This window comes from Anguilla anguilla, chromosome 12 (assembly GCF_013347855.1).
Source record: "Anguilla anguilla isolate fAngAng1 chromosome 12, fAngAng1.pri, whole genome shotgun sequence".
NCBI classification, from domain to species: domain Eukaryota; kingdom Metazoa; phylum Chordata; class Actinopteri; order Anguilliformes; family Anguillidae; genus Anguilla; species Anguilla anguilla.
Genome location: NC_049212.1, coordinates 22654725 through 22672004, shown reverse-complemented (window position 1 = coordinate 22672004; position 17280 = coordinate 22654725). Strand labels below are relative to the sequence as shown.

General features: G+C 48.5%; 1 protein-coding gene across 1 annotated transcript in view; it reads left to right on the top strand.

Annotated features, from left to right (window-relative positions):
* The first annotated feature begins 1069 nt into the window (after window positions 1-1069).
* clpb (caseinolytic mitochondrial matrix peptidase chaperone subunit B) overlaps window positions 1070-17280 on the top strand; it is a 35438-nt gene continuing 19227 nt past the window's right edge. The window contains exons 1-6 of the mRNA XM_035385370.1: window positions 1070-1496; window positions 1596-1647; window positions 4189-4275; window positions 9896-9999; window positions 11761-11889; window positions 16717-16814. Of these exons, the coding sequence (XP_035241261.1) occupies window positions 1070-1496; window positions 1596-1647; window positions 4189-4275; window positions 9896-9999; window positions 11761-11889; window positions 16717-16814 (897 nt within the window). The remainder of the gene's footprint in view (window positions 1497-1595; window positions 1648-4188; window positions 4276-9895; window positions 10000-11760; window positions 11890-16716; window positions 16815-17280) is intronic.

Sequence of the window (17280 nt, the reverse complement as noted above, 5' to 3'; positions counted from 1 at the left end):
AAAGGAGTCAGTGCTGCTTAGGAATGTACGATAAGTCACTCCACCCACGTGTACAGTCTTTGACTCCACTTCTAGCTCACTTACATTCTTGTCTGAAGTCACCTGTTCAAAAAGCTTGGAATTCTTTATTTTCTAGCATCATGACTTAAATTACTGATTTACATATTGGGGGTCATTAGATTGTATTTTAAGGTTTTGCTCCTTTACTTATAATTTTCATATTTTATGTTATCATTCTTTCCTGTTAATATCGACTATGGTCGTTACACTGATGTCGACACACACAAAGTACGTGAGATAACATGACAAACATTAACTTATTTAGTAGAATAATGTAAAATAGGAATGATTGTTCATATAACATAGTTGTCAGTTTAAAAACTGGGTTTTGCGTTCAGTTGAAATTCTTTATCAAATCGACATTTGCCTTTGCACCAAAATGCTAAACAAAGTAGCCGACAACGTGATGGATATGCAAGTCTTGAATAAGTCGGTTTTCTGCATCGTCGGGAATGTTCTAAATTCTATAAATGACCGTATAAATAAGCTCACCAATAAATAAATTTAAAAAGTTAATTAAAGTCTACAATGTTACTCAAGCGCCATCTGGCGTCATAGTATTTTCTAACGTATCGTATTTTTGCAAGCAAACAACAGTAAACTATCTAGCTATCTGCTATGTTGACCATGAACGTGACCAGTGTCAGTAACCATGTTTCTACCCAAAGTTAACAGATATAGTAATAGGACATACAGTTAATCCACAGTTCATTGAGTTAATCTAACATTCTAGTTACGTTAGATAACTGGTAGTAGCGGTTGGGAAATGTAGTTCGAATTGACCCGAATACAGAGACTACATTTCCTGTCATGCTCATTGCACTGCGACACACGCTGCTGTTGTTTTCCGCTTTGCTACCTAGATCTTTCCTTTCGTTTCGTTGGTGCAGATAAAACGGATTGTCCTGAGTAAAGGAGATATATCAGGATTCCATTTGATATATTTAGCAAGGTCGCGATCGGCAACTGCTAACAGTATCAGGCGATTTGCGTATTTTAGCTGGTCAGTATGCTGCTGTCATCGGTCCCAAGGCATATGCTCGTCCGATGCCGAAGGGCACGCAGCCTCTCTCCGTGTCGGGTGTTAAAGACAAGTTCGGGGGATGCTACAAGAAGCCAGACACTTCACGATCTAGACCTGAATCGTAACCCCATTGTTTCCACCTCCCGTGTCTCAAGAAAGGGCATTCTGAGTGAGGACGCAATGCCCACAAATGTCAGCTCGCATATGCAGTACCGCCATTTGACCGCCAGATGGATAACGAATCTACAGGGCAGAAGAAATTCGTGGAATGCTCTTGCCGCGGGAGGGCGCGCCAATAACTATTGGGACGAAGAGGGTAAAGGGGAGAAAAGTACTTACGGAGTTACTTCAGCTGGGGTCGTTTCAGCAGCGGCCCTTGCATACTGTCTGAAGAAAGACTCTGATTCAAAAGGTAAACTGTGTATGATTTCTTCTGATCTACATTGCGTGCAATCTGTTTACATGATGTCGGTTGATGCACTATAATTAGATTAATATTCTTTTTTTCCAGGAGACTTACTGCTGGACGCTTCTAGAATGAATAATATGCAAGAAGTTTCGAGGTAAAACTTAATGTTTAATAGGCCTACGTTTATCATTGACGCTTTATGAAAAATGGTTTGGTACGCATGGATGGACTTCGGTTTTTTCTATTAGCTTATGGGACTTTATAAATGCTTTATCGCCTGTTGTGCACGCGACAATGTCCCAACAGAACTACTGTACGTAGGGCAATGAGTTATCGTTGTTTCCGAAGTCAAAATAGAAGAGGCATCATGTTGATTTATCATATGTCCACTAGAGGGAGTGCGTGATCCATGGCTCGGTGAATCTAGGCTAAAACCACACCGATTGAGAAAGATATGAAGTACAATATTTTAACGATGATGGCCTGCACGTAAAATGGTGCCAGGATTTAATCTCCTCGAATCTCCTCATTTTAAAAAGAGAATCGTTGTTGTCATAAAATATGTGCATGAGCTTACGGGTTGGCTGAAACAACTCTGAGATGCTGCAGTACAACGATACAGAAACTACGACCTTGCTGCTGTCGTGCTGTGTCCTCAGTCTTCATTAGCTTGTGTTGTCACAGGTCATGTCTTTCCTACCATAGAGATATTTTATATGTTTAGGTTTTTAACATAGGGAAAACATAGGGAAGCCTTTAATGCATCCCATACTGTGTATTCCAAACATTAACTACTTTGGTCTATTCAAATTAACTGAGAGCATGTTGTTTTGCACTATTATAATGGTTGCTCATATAACTACTATTTGTGAAACATGAAAGTGTATTTATATATTCCATAATTATATATTTTGACATTCAATAAAGTGTTTGCACAGATTGTTTTGTCATTTACATTTGATGTAGTATTATAAGATTTAATAATCTGGACATTTTTCCATAGTTTTAAGTCTGATGTGTGTGACTGTTTATTTTTGTGTTTGCTGCTCAATCTCATTTGTTTTATTTTTGTATTATTAATTGTTTAAATGGATAGGCTTCATGGAGCCAGGGCTATGACCATTTTTGATTCTTGGTTTCACAGTGCTTTTTGGAATTGCAGATCCCTCATTTTGGGAGGGGGAGGTTAAACAGCAGACTGGTAGTGGTCAACCCCTCTGCATCCCTCCCGTGGCAGTTCATGGTGGGGCCCACTCAGATGTGCTTAAATTGAAACGCATCCAGGAAACCCTGTCACTCAATCAGTCTTCCCAAACCTCTGGAGCAGTTTGGCCTTGGGGGGGGGGGGGGGGGGGGGGGGGGGGGAGGGCGAGGGGGGAGTTGGGGGGGGGGGGGGGGCTGTGCAGGCACATGGGAGACAGGGCACAGGAGGGGGTGCAAAGCCATCTGTCAGCCTGCATGTTTCTGGGGCTCCGTCCCGCAAAGGTGGCCGAGCGCCCCGCCCCGCCCCGTCTGCCGGCGCTCCCTTTCTTCTGGGGGAGCTCATCTGTTTAACCTCTGGCGGTGTGCACCCAGAAGAAAAGACCCCACCGAAGCAGACCTCCGCATTGTCCCGGAAACCTAATGAAAACATCGGCACGCTGTTAGCGCTCGGAGATCCTTATCTGAGCGCTGGGTGAAATGCACCCCCGGTCCCCTGGGGAACGTTCACCGGCACTTTGGAACATCGCCGCGTCCGAGACCGAGTCTTTCGGGGCGCGATGCAAAAGAATGCAAAGGTTGTCGCTCACCAAGTTTGCATTTTAGCGTAGTCTGAAAATGAACGTTCAAGTTTTATTGAAACGATCTCAGAAAGCTTTGCGTTATCGTTGCAGTGGCAGGGGGAGGTGGGCGGGGAGGGGGAGGAGGCCGTCGGGTGCTGCTCTCGGTGTGTCGGGATGGTTCGGAGCACACCTGTCTTTGTTTCAGGAGCGTCTGGCTGGGTTAACTGTGTGAAATGTGTGTCTGGGCAGGGATTCCCAACAAAGGCAACAATGGCGCTGAAACTGGAGCCCGTGGCCCAGGGTGCGGTAAAAAGCGGTGGGCGACGGTGCAGATCGGGGCAGGGCGGGCGTGCAGGTTGGGGAGTCGTGTGTGTGTGTGGTGGTGGGGGGGGGGGGGGTCGCCGTGGCGCTGTGGGGCCGTTACCGTGCAGATGGCCATGTCTCCGCAGCTCTAGGCCATGGATGTGTTAAGTGCCCAGCAGGAGCTGCACAGGTCGCGCTGGGAGGAGCAGGCAGGTAGTGTAGCAGCCCTGTGTTTACACTAAACATAGAACACCAGACCGGGGACAGAAGGCGGAATTCTGGTTTTTTGTACCGAGTTGTTGAGGCGGTAGACACATGGTCAGGGTCATGTTTTAAGGGTTGCTGAGGCTAGACGCACGGTCGGAGCGCAAAATCGTGAAATGTTATCTTTCTATGGAGGGGTATTTCACAATAAAAGTCCATTGGTCGTGCCAAATTAGACCAACATATTTAATGGTGTCGGTGATAGGCTACTCTTACCCACTGCACATGCTCTGATCTGTACATTGTGTTCCCTGCCCCTTTGTCTCAGGCTTTGTGCAGATTCACGTGGCTGTGATTGTGTCTAATGTCCAGTCGCACGCCTGGCCTTTGTGTAACAGCCTCTTCCTGTTTCCTGTCGAGCGCAGGCTGCTGGAGGAAGGAGCCGACCCAAACTACCGCCACCGTCTGGGCTGGACGCCGCTGATGGTGGCAGCCATGAACCGGCAGCACAGGTAAGAGAGCCCGTCATCGCTGAACACCGCTGCAAGCGCACGCTTGTTTCCTTTTGTTCCTACTTTACAGGATGTGGCAGTTCCATCATCTGCTCAAAGATCCATTTCCTGTTTTAAAGAATTATAACGTATTCCCTGTCTGTGCCAGTTAACTTAGCTTAATTTAAGGTTGGCTTGCCACTTGATAAGGTATTATCAGTCAAACTCCCAGTTCTACTGCAATAAAAATGTCTGCATTATTTTTAGGTCAAGAATCACACTTTTCTGCCAGAACACTAACCCAATATCACCACGTGTGTTACTGTGCCACTGGTTATGTATCTGGTGAGCCACGTTATTTTCTCAGCAGCCTTGTGTGGTGATTTGGTGGCTGGTTTTGGGGACAGGTCTGTTTGGTCCGCGGCGCGGCGCGGCGCTATGGCCAGAGCGGTCGGCGTGTGGGAGAGAAACGGTGACACAGTGGCGGTCAGACTCCTTTGATTTCTTTTCACAAGCCGAGGTCTTGTGAAGTGCAAAGTGCGTCTTTCACATCAGCGAGTGCATTCAAGAGCCGGCGGCAGCACCCTCCCCAAATTCAATTAACCTCCCCCCCCCCTCCGCAAACACGAGGGGGGGGAATCCAATTTGGGGAACGTGAGCCAATGGGGCGCATCCCGCACAGAAGCGAGGGGGTTCCTCCTCGAGAGTTACAGACGCAAGTTCACGGGGTGAAGCGGCGACCCCGCCCGACGGGCCCTCCCCTCTCCCCTAAAGCTCTGTACAGAGGGGATTATCCCCCGCCCCGAAGCCAGCGCCCCCACATCCCGGTCGCCACTCCACACAAAAGCGCCAACATCCCAGCTCGACCCGGGAGAGGCGGAGGGGGGGGGGGGGGGCGGGAGGGGGCAGAGGGTTTCTCCAAAATCCGATACACATTTACGCCAGTGTCAGCCCACTCATAGTAGTGGTATTGTGAGATCACAATTAATAGTCCACCCCTCACAGACCCCACCCCTTCACTATCTTCGTACGGCGTCTCTAACAATATGTCATTTATGTGCAGATTTAGTTGTTGCTCATTCAAGCTTCGGTTCCATCTGTATTTAATGTTGCTTTAAAGGTTCAATTGGCTCCAGTGTCCAATGTATCGGTAAACAGCCACTTCTGAAATATGTGCACTGCCTGATGGGATGTTCTGGTGGTTTTATGTCAGACTTCAATCATATTATTTAGCCATCCCTGAAGCCGGCCTACTGTTCATTCTATTTGTTTTGCTGTGGACGCATCATCAAACTAAATCGGACTCGTTCCTAATAGCGCCCCATTACGCTAATTATTGCAGATTGTAGTCTTCCCTGCTTCCTATTCAGGAAGAAGGCAGTCTCCTGGCATGATATTTGGCTAACGGTTACATGATGAGCGTCTCTGCGCCGTCCGAAACGTCTGCCATGAGTATCGTGTTCGTTTGTGCGCTTAATAATTAAAAATGATGTTGACGTGTGGTTTTGTTTTGGTCGTTTCTCTAAAAGCCCTCGTAAATAAATATCATGTGTCCTGTCAAAAAAGCCATAATATTCTTTTCCATTCAGTTCAGCTTGGTTATTTGGAGGTCTTCCTTTTTCAGGAATCGTGGCATTGACAGAAATTGTCTGTTGAGACGAAAGGATTTTTGTCCAAATCACACCGCGGGCCAGTTTCTAATGGCTGCTTGCAAATGAGCATGTGCAGAAATGCTTATATAATTAAAGCTTGTCTTCAGTTTTTAAGACTGTGTTTAGACTGGCGTTTATGAACTTAAACTGATCTATCCACAATCCATTTTGTTGGAAATGTCTGGCTTTGATTTGTTGCCAGATAATATTGCTAAACATAATGGCACTTGTTGGCAAATCTCTGTAATTAACTTCTTCATGCATGGTGATCTCAAGTTAGGCACATGCACGTTGTGGAAAATCCTGCTCATTGAAGACAGAAGCATGCCGGACGCATTAGTCCCTTTGTGTCTGGAGCCTTCAGGACTGTGGCTGCCGGGTGCTGGGAGCCAGATGTTGGGCCCTGGTCTAATTAAGAGGCAGTGGGGTCACATGACCTGTGGACTGTGGGCTCTACCCGCCTGCTGGACAGCGATGTGGTGTTCTTTAGCTAGGCAGATGCACTTCACCAGAGCTACAGATTTTCCAAATAATCTATTGTAGAGAGGATTTATGATCGCGTAGCCTAGCAGGCTAAACGTGTAAGCAGTGCCCGGCGTGCCGGTGAGGACAGAGCATTGAGGACGCGGTTCTGAAAACCGCGCGATAGAGCGCGGGGTGACTGGTGCTGACCCACCTGGGATGAGACCGGACGCGGTCGGCACCCCGGTCCCCCGGGCCCTGAGAGAGCATTAAGGCCGTGTTTGCCTAGCTTTGATGTGCCTGGTTTGGGGAGGGTTTGGCCTGCCCTTATTTGCACTTTCAGCTTTAAAAAAAAAAAAAAAAAAGCTGCCCCTGCCCTCAGCCGCATGCCCCCCCTCCCCTCGGGCCGTCTTTCCCGCGGACAATGGCCGCCGCTGGAGTGGAACGCTTGTTGACTGTTCCGAGCCAGCGGCCGGCCGGCGTATTTTGGGAGGCCAAATGAAAGCTGGAGATTTTCTTCCCAGACCCCGGGGAGGGGAAGGAGGGGAGCGTCCCAGCGGCTGCATTCTGGAGTGGGGATAATCCGTTTTCCGAGGAACGCGGTGGGAATGTCATCAGATCACGGCCAGGCCAGGCCTTCCCAGTCTTGGGCGAGGCCTTCCCAGTCTTGGGCGAGGCCTTCCCAGTCTTGGGCGAGGCCTTCCCAGTCTTGGGCGAGGCCTTCCCAGTCTTGGGCAAGGTCTATAGCGGAAGAACGCGGACGCGGGTCGCCAATATCGACCGTATGGCGAGAGGAGCTCGTATCTCCAGCCACCTTAACCGAGTTTCGCCAGAGTGCCGGTCTGCCTGACTGATGTCACTGCCGCTGGTGACTCCTGTCACATCACATTTCAGGCACTTGGTAAAACTGTCCTTGAGTTGAGGGACCTAAGGGTCCTGGCAGTCTCAAACATCCTGAACAGGATTTAACCCTTTGTAGAGGGTGTTTTTTGTAATCCTTTTGCAGAATTCTAAGTTAGTGTTGTAGAAGTTAAGTTAAGAACATTCTAATCACATGTTTGTGATCTTCTACCTTGAAGGGTTAAACCTGAGGTGCTTTAGACAGTAGCTTACCATGGCTGTGATGCTCTTCCTACTGGTCCCTTGTGCAATGTCCTTGGAAGGAGAGTGGAACAGACCAGCTCCTCTGCCAAGTAGGAAGTCTGTGATGACAGAAATGCCCCCTTTCCTCCATACCCCAACTGTGTGTTTTGTAAACACCAGATCGATCTCACAGGCTTGTCTAAACCCTGCCATGCAGGAGGCCCGTGTGTAATCATGAGCATGGGGGCAGGCAGAGGCTTCCCTGGTGGAGGGCGGCTACTGGTTAAAATTCCATTGTTTTTCTTTGGGATGGGGTTTACCATGTATTTCAAAAAACGGTATTGGAAGGGTAAGATTTCGATGATGGTACACTGTGTATATCTGTACTGCATTTACATCCCTACAGGCAACTGGCTGCCAGAAACAGTATGCTGAATACTAAAGTGAACCTCATATGACAGGTTAAAATGGAGGAGTGAAATTCTGAGGTCCTGGTTCTTCCCATGCCCTAGCTCACAGATAGGCCCCTCAGTATCCTTCCCTTCCCCCTTCTTCCCTGTTCCTTCACCCCCATGACTCTTCCCTTCTTCACCCCATCTTCACCATCCTGCTGCCCCCTCCCACAGTTTGTGTGGGGTGTCTGTTTGGAGAAGTGCTTTCCAGGGGTCACAGCTCTCTTTGGATCACTGCCCCCCAGCCCTACTGCTACAGTAACAAAGCCCCCCCCCCCCCCCCCATCTGCTTAATGGCCCCCCCTTCACCCGCTCAGGTCTCCATGCAGACAATGCCCCCCACCCCCCCACGCACACACCCCAGCCCCTCTGACTGGAGGCCATTGAGGTGGGTCTCTCTGGAAACCCCAGCTCTCATAGCATGGTCCAGTAGGCTACACTGCAACCCCCCCCCCCCCCCCCCCCCCCCCCGAAGGCAATCCCTCACAGGAAACATCGATTCCTACCACCAAACCAACCCCATCTGCCCCCCCCCCACCCCCACAAACCTTCCATTCCACAAACCGTCTCATTTACAAAGAAGTCACAACTAACTGCAGATCCTGAAAATGGGGCTCTCTGGCTCTCTCTCTCTCTCTCCCATACACACACGCACACGTGCACTCCCATACACACACGCGAACATCTGCAAGCACACACACACACACACCCGCACATGTCCTGTCGCTGTACCTGGGGAATTTGAAATGACATATCTGCGTACGGCCCCTGTCCGCTCCAACCTTGAGAAGGATGAGTGGAGAATAGACAGCACCCCAATCAGATTCAAAACTCGTTACCACAAGCCGAACGCTTCCTGGAATCCATAAGGTCAGCGTGTCCGACCTCTCTGGAGGGTGCATGTCGGAGAGGCAGAGGGAGGAATCCCTTCCGTTTACGCGCACGCCACCCAGAGAATCGGTCCTCTCGTTTGATGCAGATGGCCACATTTCACAGTTGTAGTTCTTTAGTTCTTTTTTTGTGTGTTTGGTGTTTGTATTTGTAGTCTTGCAGTGTCTCGGTGATGCTGAAACATGATCAGATTACTGCAGCCACGGCAGGGACGCTACTCTGCTAGTCAGCTGGCTGGGGGCTCCGGTGACTTCACCACAGTAAAAGTCCTGAATTCATTAGCCACAAACGGGTTTTCATTTTAATCTCCTGGCGCGTTCTCGATTCTTTCAGGATTAATGTTAGAATTCGGGAGCAGTTCGAAAGATGTGGGCCTTGAGCAGGGCTCCTTACAGTTGGTGAGGAGGGTGGGTATGAGATACGGTGAGATTCCGGTGTTGGGATTGGACACTGTTTTAGGAGGTGTGTGGTCCAGGGGAAGGGGTTTGGACCTGTGTGCTGTCCCTGCCGGCCTTTCAGAACCTCACCCAGGCCCATGGGAGTGCCTGTCCCATTGTCACCATGGAAACCGGGAAGGGCTGCTCACTGCTGTTTGCTTGGCCCGGCTTTAGGAACAGCGGGATGTGTTGGGTAGCGTACCAGATCCACTGAACCGCGGGAGAGCTGCACGTTGCACTTCAGGACCGAACGCAGAGCAGAGTTACCGCTGAGTAACGATATTGTAGAAGTCATTCGAGAGGACATTTCCTTTTTATTCAATACACCTGGCCGTCGCTTCCTTTCAACTATTGATCATTTCTTTAGTACTAAACTGATTAGTTATATGAATGTTACCACAAGAACACTTAAATGACACTGAGAATAATCCCAGCTACAGCTTTTAGTTATTGTTCAATGTCAGTTTTTGCTATTGTTGTAGTGTGACAATCTCTGTTTGTTAGACTTTGAGCGATTTCCAGTTATTGCCACCTCCTTGTGACTAGGGGCTTCATGCTGATAATAACTGGCTGGCTTAGTCTCCGTAGCTGATTGCTTCAGTCAGGCATGGTAGAGCCTCCATTTTGAGAATAAAGAGCGTTTCTGCTGCTCTCTCCTGCACAGTGTGGTTAAAGCCCTCCTGGGAGCCGGCGCTGACCCCAACCTGGGAGACAACTTCAGCAGTGTGTACGACACGTCCAGAGAGATGGGCATCCATTCCCTGGAAGGTAACTGTGTGTGTGTGTGTGTGTGCGCGCGGCTGTAAGTGCGTGCGCACGCATGGGTGTGTGTGCGTGTGAGAATGAGAGCATATGTGTGTGTTTAAAATTTTGGTGACTATTTGTGTTTGATTTATAATGTGGGTGTGTGTTTATGACAATGAAAATGAGTGTTTGTGTGCAAGAATGAGTGCATGTGTCTTGTGTTTTAAGGACATGTGTCAGAGAATATCAGTGTGTGTGTGTGCATGTGTGTGAGAGAGAGAGGGAGAGAGAGAGAGAAGGAAAGGAAAGGAAAGGGAAGGTGGGGAGAATATAATGACCACACAGATAATACTACAGCTGGAAGCTATTTTGACGTTTTTGTTCTTATGAAAATCGAAGCAAATAAGATTTCCGAGTATTGCGTAGGAACCTCCCTGACCACGGCTTGAACAATAATACCTTCCTTAAAAGGGCCGCAGTACTTCTAACTGTCCAGTGGCCTTGGCCCGTTAAAACATGCTCGGATAGCCAAAAGACACACGCTGACTGTCTGTTTGCCACTGACAATGGCAGCGATGATGACAAGCGGTTGAGGGTCGCACCCCCTTGCTGAAAGAAATGATCTTAATTCTCTGATGCCCCGCGCCATCCGTCTTGTGTCCCGACTGGACGTGGCCGTTGATATGTGCCGATGGTGGCGGAAACGCGCTTGCAGGTGACAGGACCCCCTGCCTGTCTGCAGTGCTGGGGAAGCGCCGCTGCTTGCGTTATTATTAGATGTATAAATTTCAACAAAGACAGTAAGATTATACGCCACCGCTCCCCCACCCTCCGTCTTATTTGCATATATGTAAGCGTTTCATTTGGCCCCTTGTATTTATTTTTCATAACCGCAAACCCAACAATATAAAAGCTGCAGTGGAAGCCGTGGAAACGGGCTCGGCTGGAGACATATTTATATATGATATGTATATTACAGACATTTATATTGTTGGCAGTTTTTTGGGTCGTCTGGGAGGGAGATTTCCCAGACGCGGGCTGATGGATGGGGCCTGCTTCTCCCTGTGACGTTTTATTGAGTTTGCCATGATTATCCAGCTCTCAGACATTTGTTACAGATGACGACTAGGCCTGTCAAGAACACAGTGCCAGGGGAGTGCGTGTGTGTTTGTGTGTGTGTGTGTGTGTGTGTGTGTGTGTGTGTGTGCGTGCATGTGCATGCATGTGTGCGTGTGTGCGCGTGCGTGCGTGCGTGTGTGTGTATGTGTGTGTGCGTGCGTGTGTTTGTGTGTGTGTGCGTGTGTATGTGTGTGATTGTGTGTGTGAATGTGTGTGCATGTGCGTGCATGTGTGCGTGTGTGTGCGCGTGTGTGCGCGTGTTGCTTGCATGTGCGTGTGTGCATGTGTGTGCGTGAGCTTGCATGTGTGTGGGTGAGAGAGAGAGAGAGGCAGTGTTTTCTGTTTGTGTGCTGCTGTGAGAGTTATTGATGTGTGCTCAAGTTTGTTTTATGTGTGTGTGCAGTGTTTGGCATGGACAAACTGTACCCATTATTTAAACAATATCGTATTTATATTCATATCTGCAGCAAGAAATGTGCTCATTTCCTCCCTGGCCTGTTCGTGCACAGATGGACATTAAGTGCCTCTTATCTTTCATGTTCTGTCTATCTTACCCTCTGTTTCTTTTCCCCTCGTTCTTCATCCGTTCTCCGTCTCCTTTCTTCTTCTCTCGCTCTTCCCTCCCCTTTGCGTTGTTTCACTCTCTCTCTCTCTGGTGTTTCTCAGTGCTGGTGATGAGGGAGGACGAGTTTAATAACCGGCTGAGCAGCCGGGCCAGTTTCCGCGGCTGCACCGCGCTGCATTACGCTGTCCTGGCCGACGACCTGCACAGCGCCCGCATGCTGCTGGAGGCAGGTGGGTACCGCCCGCCAGTCACCAGGTCACATGTCACAGAGGCTCCGCCCACCCCACCTGCGACAGTACCCTCCAACGCCCTGCGAGAGAGGCAGAGAGTATCACTAAAAGGCTCCTAACCTAGCTTTCTGCCAACTGTGAGTTTTCACCGTATTGTAGTTCTCCTGAACGCAGCTGTCCAGCGTGTGACCTGTGTGAGCCTGGATGGCCCATAGGGTCTGAGCATATCAGCCCCATCAGGAAGTGTGAAACAAAATTCCGTCCTATCGATTACCAGGCCATGCACAGAAGCATCAGATAAGCATTTTAAAAGTGTTCCGTCCAAGCTAGGGCGTAGACCACAATGCAATATAATCTCAGTTTGGTTTCATTCCGCTGTTCTCATACATGTGTAGCTAGACCGCATAGGAGGTTGTGTATTTTTTATGTAAAACGCTAAAAATGGTTCCTGGTATTGTAAATGGCTTAAAAAATGCTAATTTAAGTTCTATTGATTTTATTTTCTGTAAAATTATATCAAGATAATAAAAAATCAATATGAATCCAAGCCAATATGCATTTGCATCTCTTAAAAGATGGCTTTTTTAATATTTTAAAAGCGGGGTAAAATAATGGAAATTTGGAATTTTTTAAATCTCTAGAAGAAAAATTCCATATGGTAATTTTCTGCCATCTTACCTACTGAAAGCATGGGATAAACATCTCTTACATAGCTTAAATCATAGAGGAAATGCACGCATGCGCTCACACACACATACACGCACACACACACGTACATACATATAGATCTAGTGGTACCTGGCCCTTTCTGTGTGGAGTGGAGTTTTCATGTTGTCCCTGTGCAGGTTTCCTCCAGGTACCCCTCCCACAGTCCAAAGACATGCAGGTTAGGCTACTTGAAGGGAATTAACTGGGTGTTGCTGTAAATGAGCATGTGTGCTCAGTCAACCAACCCTGTATAAATAAAGGTTAACTAAAAAAATTGAATATATACAGTATATATGCACATATTTTCTATTTTTTAAATATGCAATATATTATATTATATTATATATATATATATGTGTGTGTGTGTGTGTGTAGAATGTAGATGCACAAACACGAAGATGCACACTGTTCTCCTGGACATCTTGACTACTCCCTGGAATTCTTTTGTCCAGGAGCAGCCTTCCCCCCGAGCACCGGTGTGGGCACCTGCCATTGACTCAGCCCCTCTAGCTCTCCTCAGGGCAAGCTCTGCTGTCCCTGCTCAGTGGCGTGTACTTCTTAAACAAGTGCCTGTAATCACCGTTTGTGGCGTAGGCCCACGTGCGGCTGCTAGTTGACCCATCACCCCTGCGCGGGGTGTACTCTGTGGGTTACTTGACCCTTTGACAGGAACCTTGTGTGTGTGTGTGTGTGTGTGTCTCTGTGTGACGAGTGTGTGTTTCTGTGTGTGCGTGGGTCTGTGTTTCTCTGTGTCTCTGTGTCTCTGTGTCTCTGTGTGTATGTGTGTTTGTCTGTGTGTGTGTGTATGTGTGTTTGTCTGTCTGTGTGTCTGTGTATTTGTCTGTGTCTGTGTGTGTGTGTGTGTGTGTGTCTGTGTGTGTGTGTGTGTGTATGTGTGTTTGTCTGTGTCTGTGTCTGTGTGTGTGTGTGTGTGTGTGTGTCTCTGTGTGTGTTTGCGTGTGTGTCTGTGTGTCTGTGTGTGTGCGTGTGTGTGTCTGTGTGTCTGAGTGTGTGTGTGTGTGTGTGTGTATGTGTGTATGTGTGCGTGTTTTTCTTCTCCGCCTCTGCAGAATGGAGATGTGATTTCTATGGTATGAGAGTTTTATGAAGCCCCAGCTCCCGTGTCACTGCGCTTGTGGCGGAGGTGGGAGCAGGACTGTAGTAATTAAGAGAGCGCTGATCGGCGCTGTGTTTAATGGGACTGGGCTGCCACGCCTTTTATTTCAACCTGCGACTAAAACAAGGACGCAGCTCGACAGCGGGGGGCCGATCGCCGGGGACATCGGGGGCGAGACAGGCGCCTGTGTCACCTAGCATCAGCGTTACGTTTGGGGCAAAAAAAATCTAATATCATCTGTGTGGCAGAGCCTTGCGCATATTCATCCGGCCATGTCCCTTTAAGTTGATGTATAAAGAGTGTCTTAAGTGACGGGCAGCCGAGTTTCACTTGCAGTCCCAGCGAGGACGTTCCTCTAGCACCAGATGCATTTTTAAAATTAAAAACGGGCAAAAAATGTTTGCTTTGTTTTAACGTGCGGCAATCACATTATGAGGAGGAAGTCATTATACAAAAAACCCTGGGCTCTGCGGTCTCGCTGCTGCGACGCAGACAGCCGAGCGTCGGGGGCTGTTATTAAGTGCATGCATCAGTCCAGTGAATAATCCCCGCGTATTCCATCTGAAACGAGCGTCACGGCAAGCCGCGATGCGCGCTCGCGTTCCCCGCGCGCACGTTTGAAGAACTCCCAGATTCGTCTTGATATTAATGCCTGAATTCCCCCAAAGAGACGGCGCGAGGGCTCGCCTCCTTTTTTCGTTTGGAATAACTGAACGCTGAAAGCGTGCGGGCGCTTGCTCAACAAAATGTTGCGGTACCTTTTTTTTTATTAAACTAAATACCTTTCCTCGTGCGTGCGGCGTAACCTTGATGCTGTAGACGTAGCGCGAGTGTGATATGGGACATCCCTGAACATTGATTGCGGGAGAAAACGAGCGGCTTCTCGCGGTGTGAAAACGCTGGCGAGGTGTCCCTGCCTCAACAGAACTCAGCCATCACGGTCTTATTTTCAATAAAGCACATTAGACGCAACATACGTCTCTGTCCCTTACAGTCAATAAAGACAGTCCTGGAGATAAATGGTCAGGCTGACCATCCAAGACCTTGCGATTCTATAGCCATAAAGGGAAGTTTAATAAAAATGTGAAAAATTGGGCGCTGTCATGGTTTTGAACTTTGTTTTGCGATGGGCTGGGAGGGGGTCCGCTTATTTCCCCGGTGAATGACCCCCTGCTCTGGACTGCTCTTTGGGCTCCGGTGGGCCAGAGGCACTGGCCTCCATTCATCATCCGCCCGGGCAGCCACGCGCCGGAACTGGCCCTCCAGCTCTCCCTGCCTGGGGAAGCGGTCAGCTGGGGCCCCGGGCCCCCGACAGGCCGTGGGAGGTGACTAATTGTCCGGGCCTTGCCCCCAGTCCGAGAGGTCACGCCCTCCCTCAGCAGGTACCAGCAGCTTCCAGGTCCTGCCAGCTGCCTATGGGCTTCACTGTGGAGAGAGTCAGGCAGGGAGTGTGTGTGTGTGTGTGTGTGTTTGTGTGTGTGTCCATGTATGTGTGCGTGTGTGCATGTATGTGTGTGTGTTTGTGTACGTGTGTGTGTACGCGTATGTGTGCATGTGTGTGTGTGTGTGTGTGTCATAGATAGGTAGGGGGATTAGCTTTGATCCCTTATAAAGTATCTGTGCCCAGAGGGTACAGGGCTCTGATATTAAAGGCCTAAATGATGCTATTTATTATGTTGGAAGGAGAAGGGGAGAGGGAAGTAAGTGGGCAGTCTGGCAGGTCGGCAGTCGGGGGCAGGTGGGTGAGGTGGGGGGAGGGGGGGAGGGGAGGGCTGGAATGGTGTTTTCTTTATTGCTTTTTCTCTTAATGTCCCTCTGCTATCGATTTGGATTCATACAGGGGAAATTTAGGGTTTTATCAATAATCACAGCAATTAGTCCCTCGATCGCTCCAAGCGGCACTAAACTCCAATGTTCCATTGATCCTGGCACAATGCTGGCCATCGACTGGGGGGCCAGAGAAATGTGTTCACTTGTATCCCTTTGGCTTCGGGTTAGCTGCGGGTTTGCGCTGGTTAGCACAGTTGTAGGTGTTTTCTTTGCTCAGGCTAGCACAGATTACATGGTTGAGATCTCAGGTTAGATGTTGGTTAGTGAAGATTAGCAGAGTTTAGTTTTTCTCCCGTGTTAGCTGCACATACCACCACAAATTAGCTGGCTGTTAGCATGAGTTTGGTATACTGTATGTCAATGCAGATTTGCTTCAATTAGCTAAAGCTAAATTACCATGTCGCAGTGCACTGGAGCCCCCACAAATCTGTCAAAAAATAACATTTTCCTGAATTAGGACATTTCAATTTTTTTAATTATGGGTTTTACCCCAGGTCATTTTTGCTGGATTCTCTAGTTGATGAATATTAACTTGTGACATGTATTTTTGTTTACCATCTGCATTAATCATAATTAGTTTGTGTGCATTAGTATGAAATTTGTGTTGTATCAGACACAAGTTGTGTTGTATCCGATATTGCCTCCTGTACAATATAATATAGAATCGGTATGTCATTCCTGAGTAATTCACACTTTACAACAGTGAATGGATCCATGTGGAAACGGTGTCCATGACCGCCACGTTAGTCAGTACACATGTCACTCAGAAGTGCTGCATCGGCACGCGTGTGTTAAAAGTGGGGGTCACAGGGCAGACGTGTGTGCTAAACACCACAGTGACACAGCCGCACATGAGCACGGGCCAGTCCTTTGAGGGGAAAAAAATGAAAAGCTTTGTTTTTCTCTTTGAATGGGCAGCTATTAAGGATTCATCACGCAAGAAAAACAGAAGTTTGCTGGTCAATCGGCGCATTGTCAGACGCGTCGGGGATGCAACCTCGGGCACGGAAGTGCTGGGGAGGCTCTCCGAGCCCCCGCTCAAGGGTCAAACTGCATTTTTGTTCAGGCATCAAAAGACGGGGGGTGTTTCTGTGACTCGCTGACCCTGCCCCCACCCCCCAGTGGCGAGCTTGCCTCCTCTTTAACCTTTGACCCATCCTTTCTGTGTCCAGGTGCCAACCCCCTGCAGTCCAATTCTATGGGGCACAAGCCAGTGGCATATGCCAAGGAGGGAGAGCTCTACACTCTGCTGAAGGACTGGGAAGGCAAGGTAGGCCTCAAGCCTCATTAGCATATTGAAATTTGCATTCACATCCCTTCTCTCTGAAGAACTGGAAATGGATAACCTGTGTTGGCCAACTGTGGGGTAGAGTCGGTTACTATCGCTAAGTAACTGCGTTGCTTCTCTCAGCATCTGCAAAATATTCTGGATGATGTGCGGGAAAAGATCTCTGAAGAGAGAATGAAACAAACTGCCACCACTGGTCATGCTTCAGCTCTACAGCTTCAGTAACACAGCTTCACCTGCCGTAGACTTTTCTGAGGTTGTTTCCAAACATCAAGTCTTGTAGAGCCAAACTCAAAACCCTGCAGAGATACAGTAGTAGCATGGAAAGAAAAGAACGCCATGTTACTGAGGGTTTTGGTCCAGTTTGCTCCTCTGTGCGAGCGGCTACATGTTTATTTGTAAAGACACTGAGTCATGGAAGTCCAGCCAAGTGTGCAGGGCATAAAAT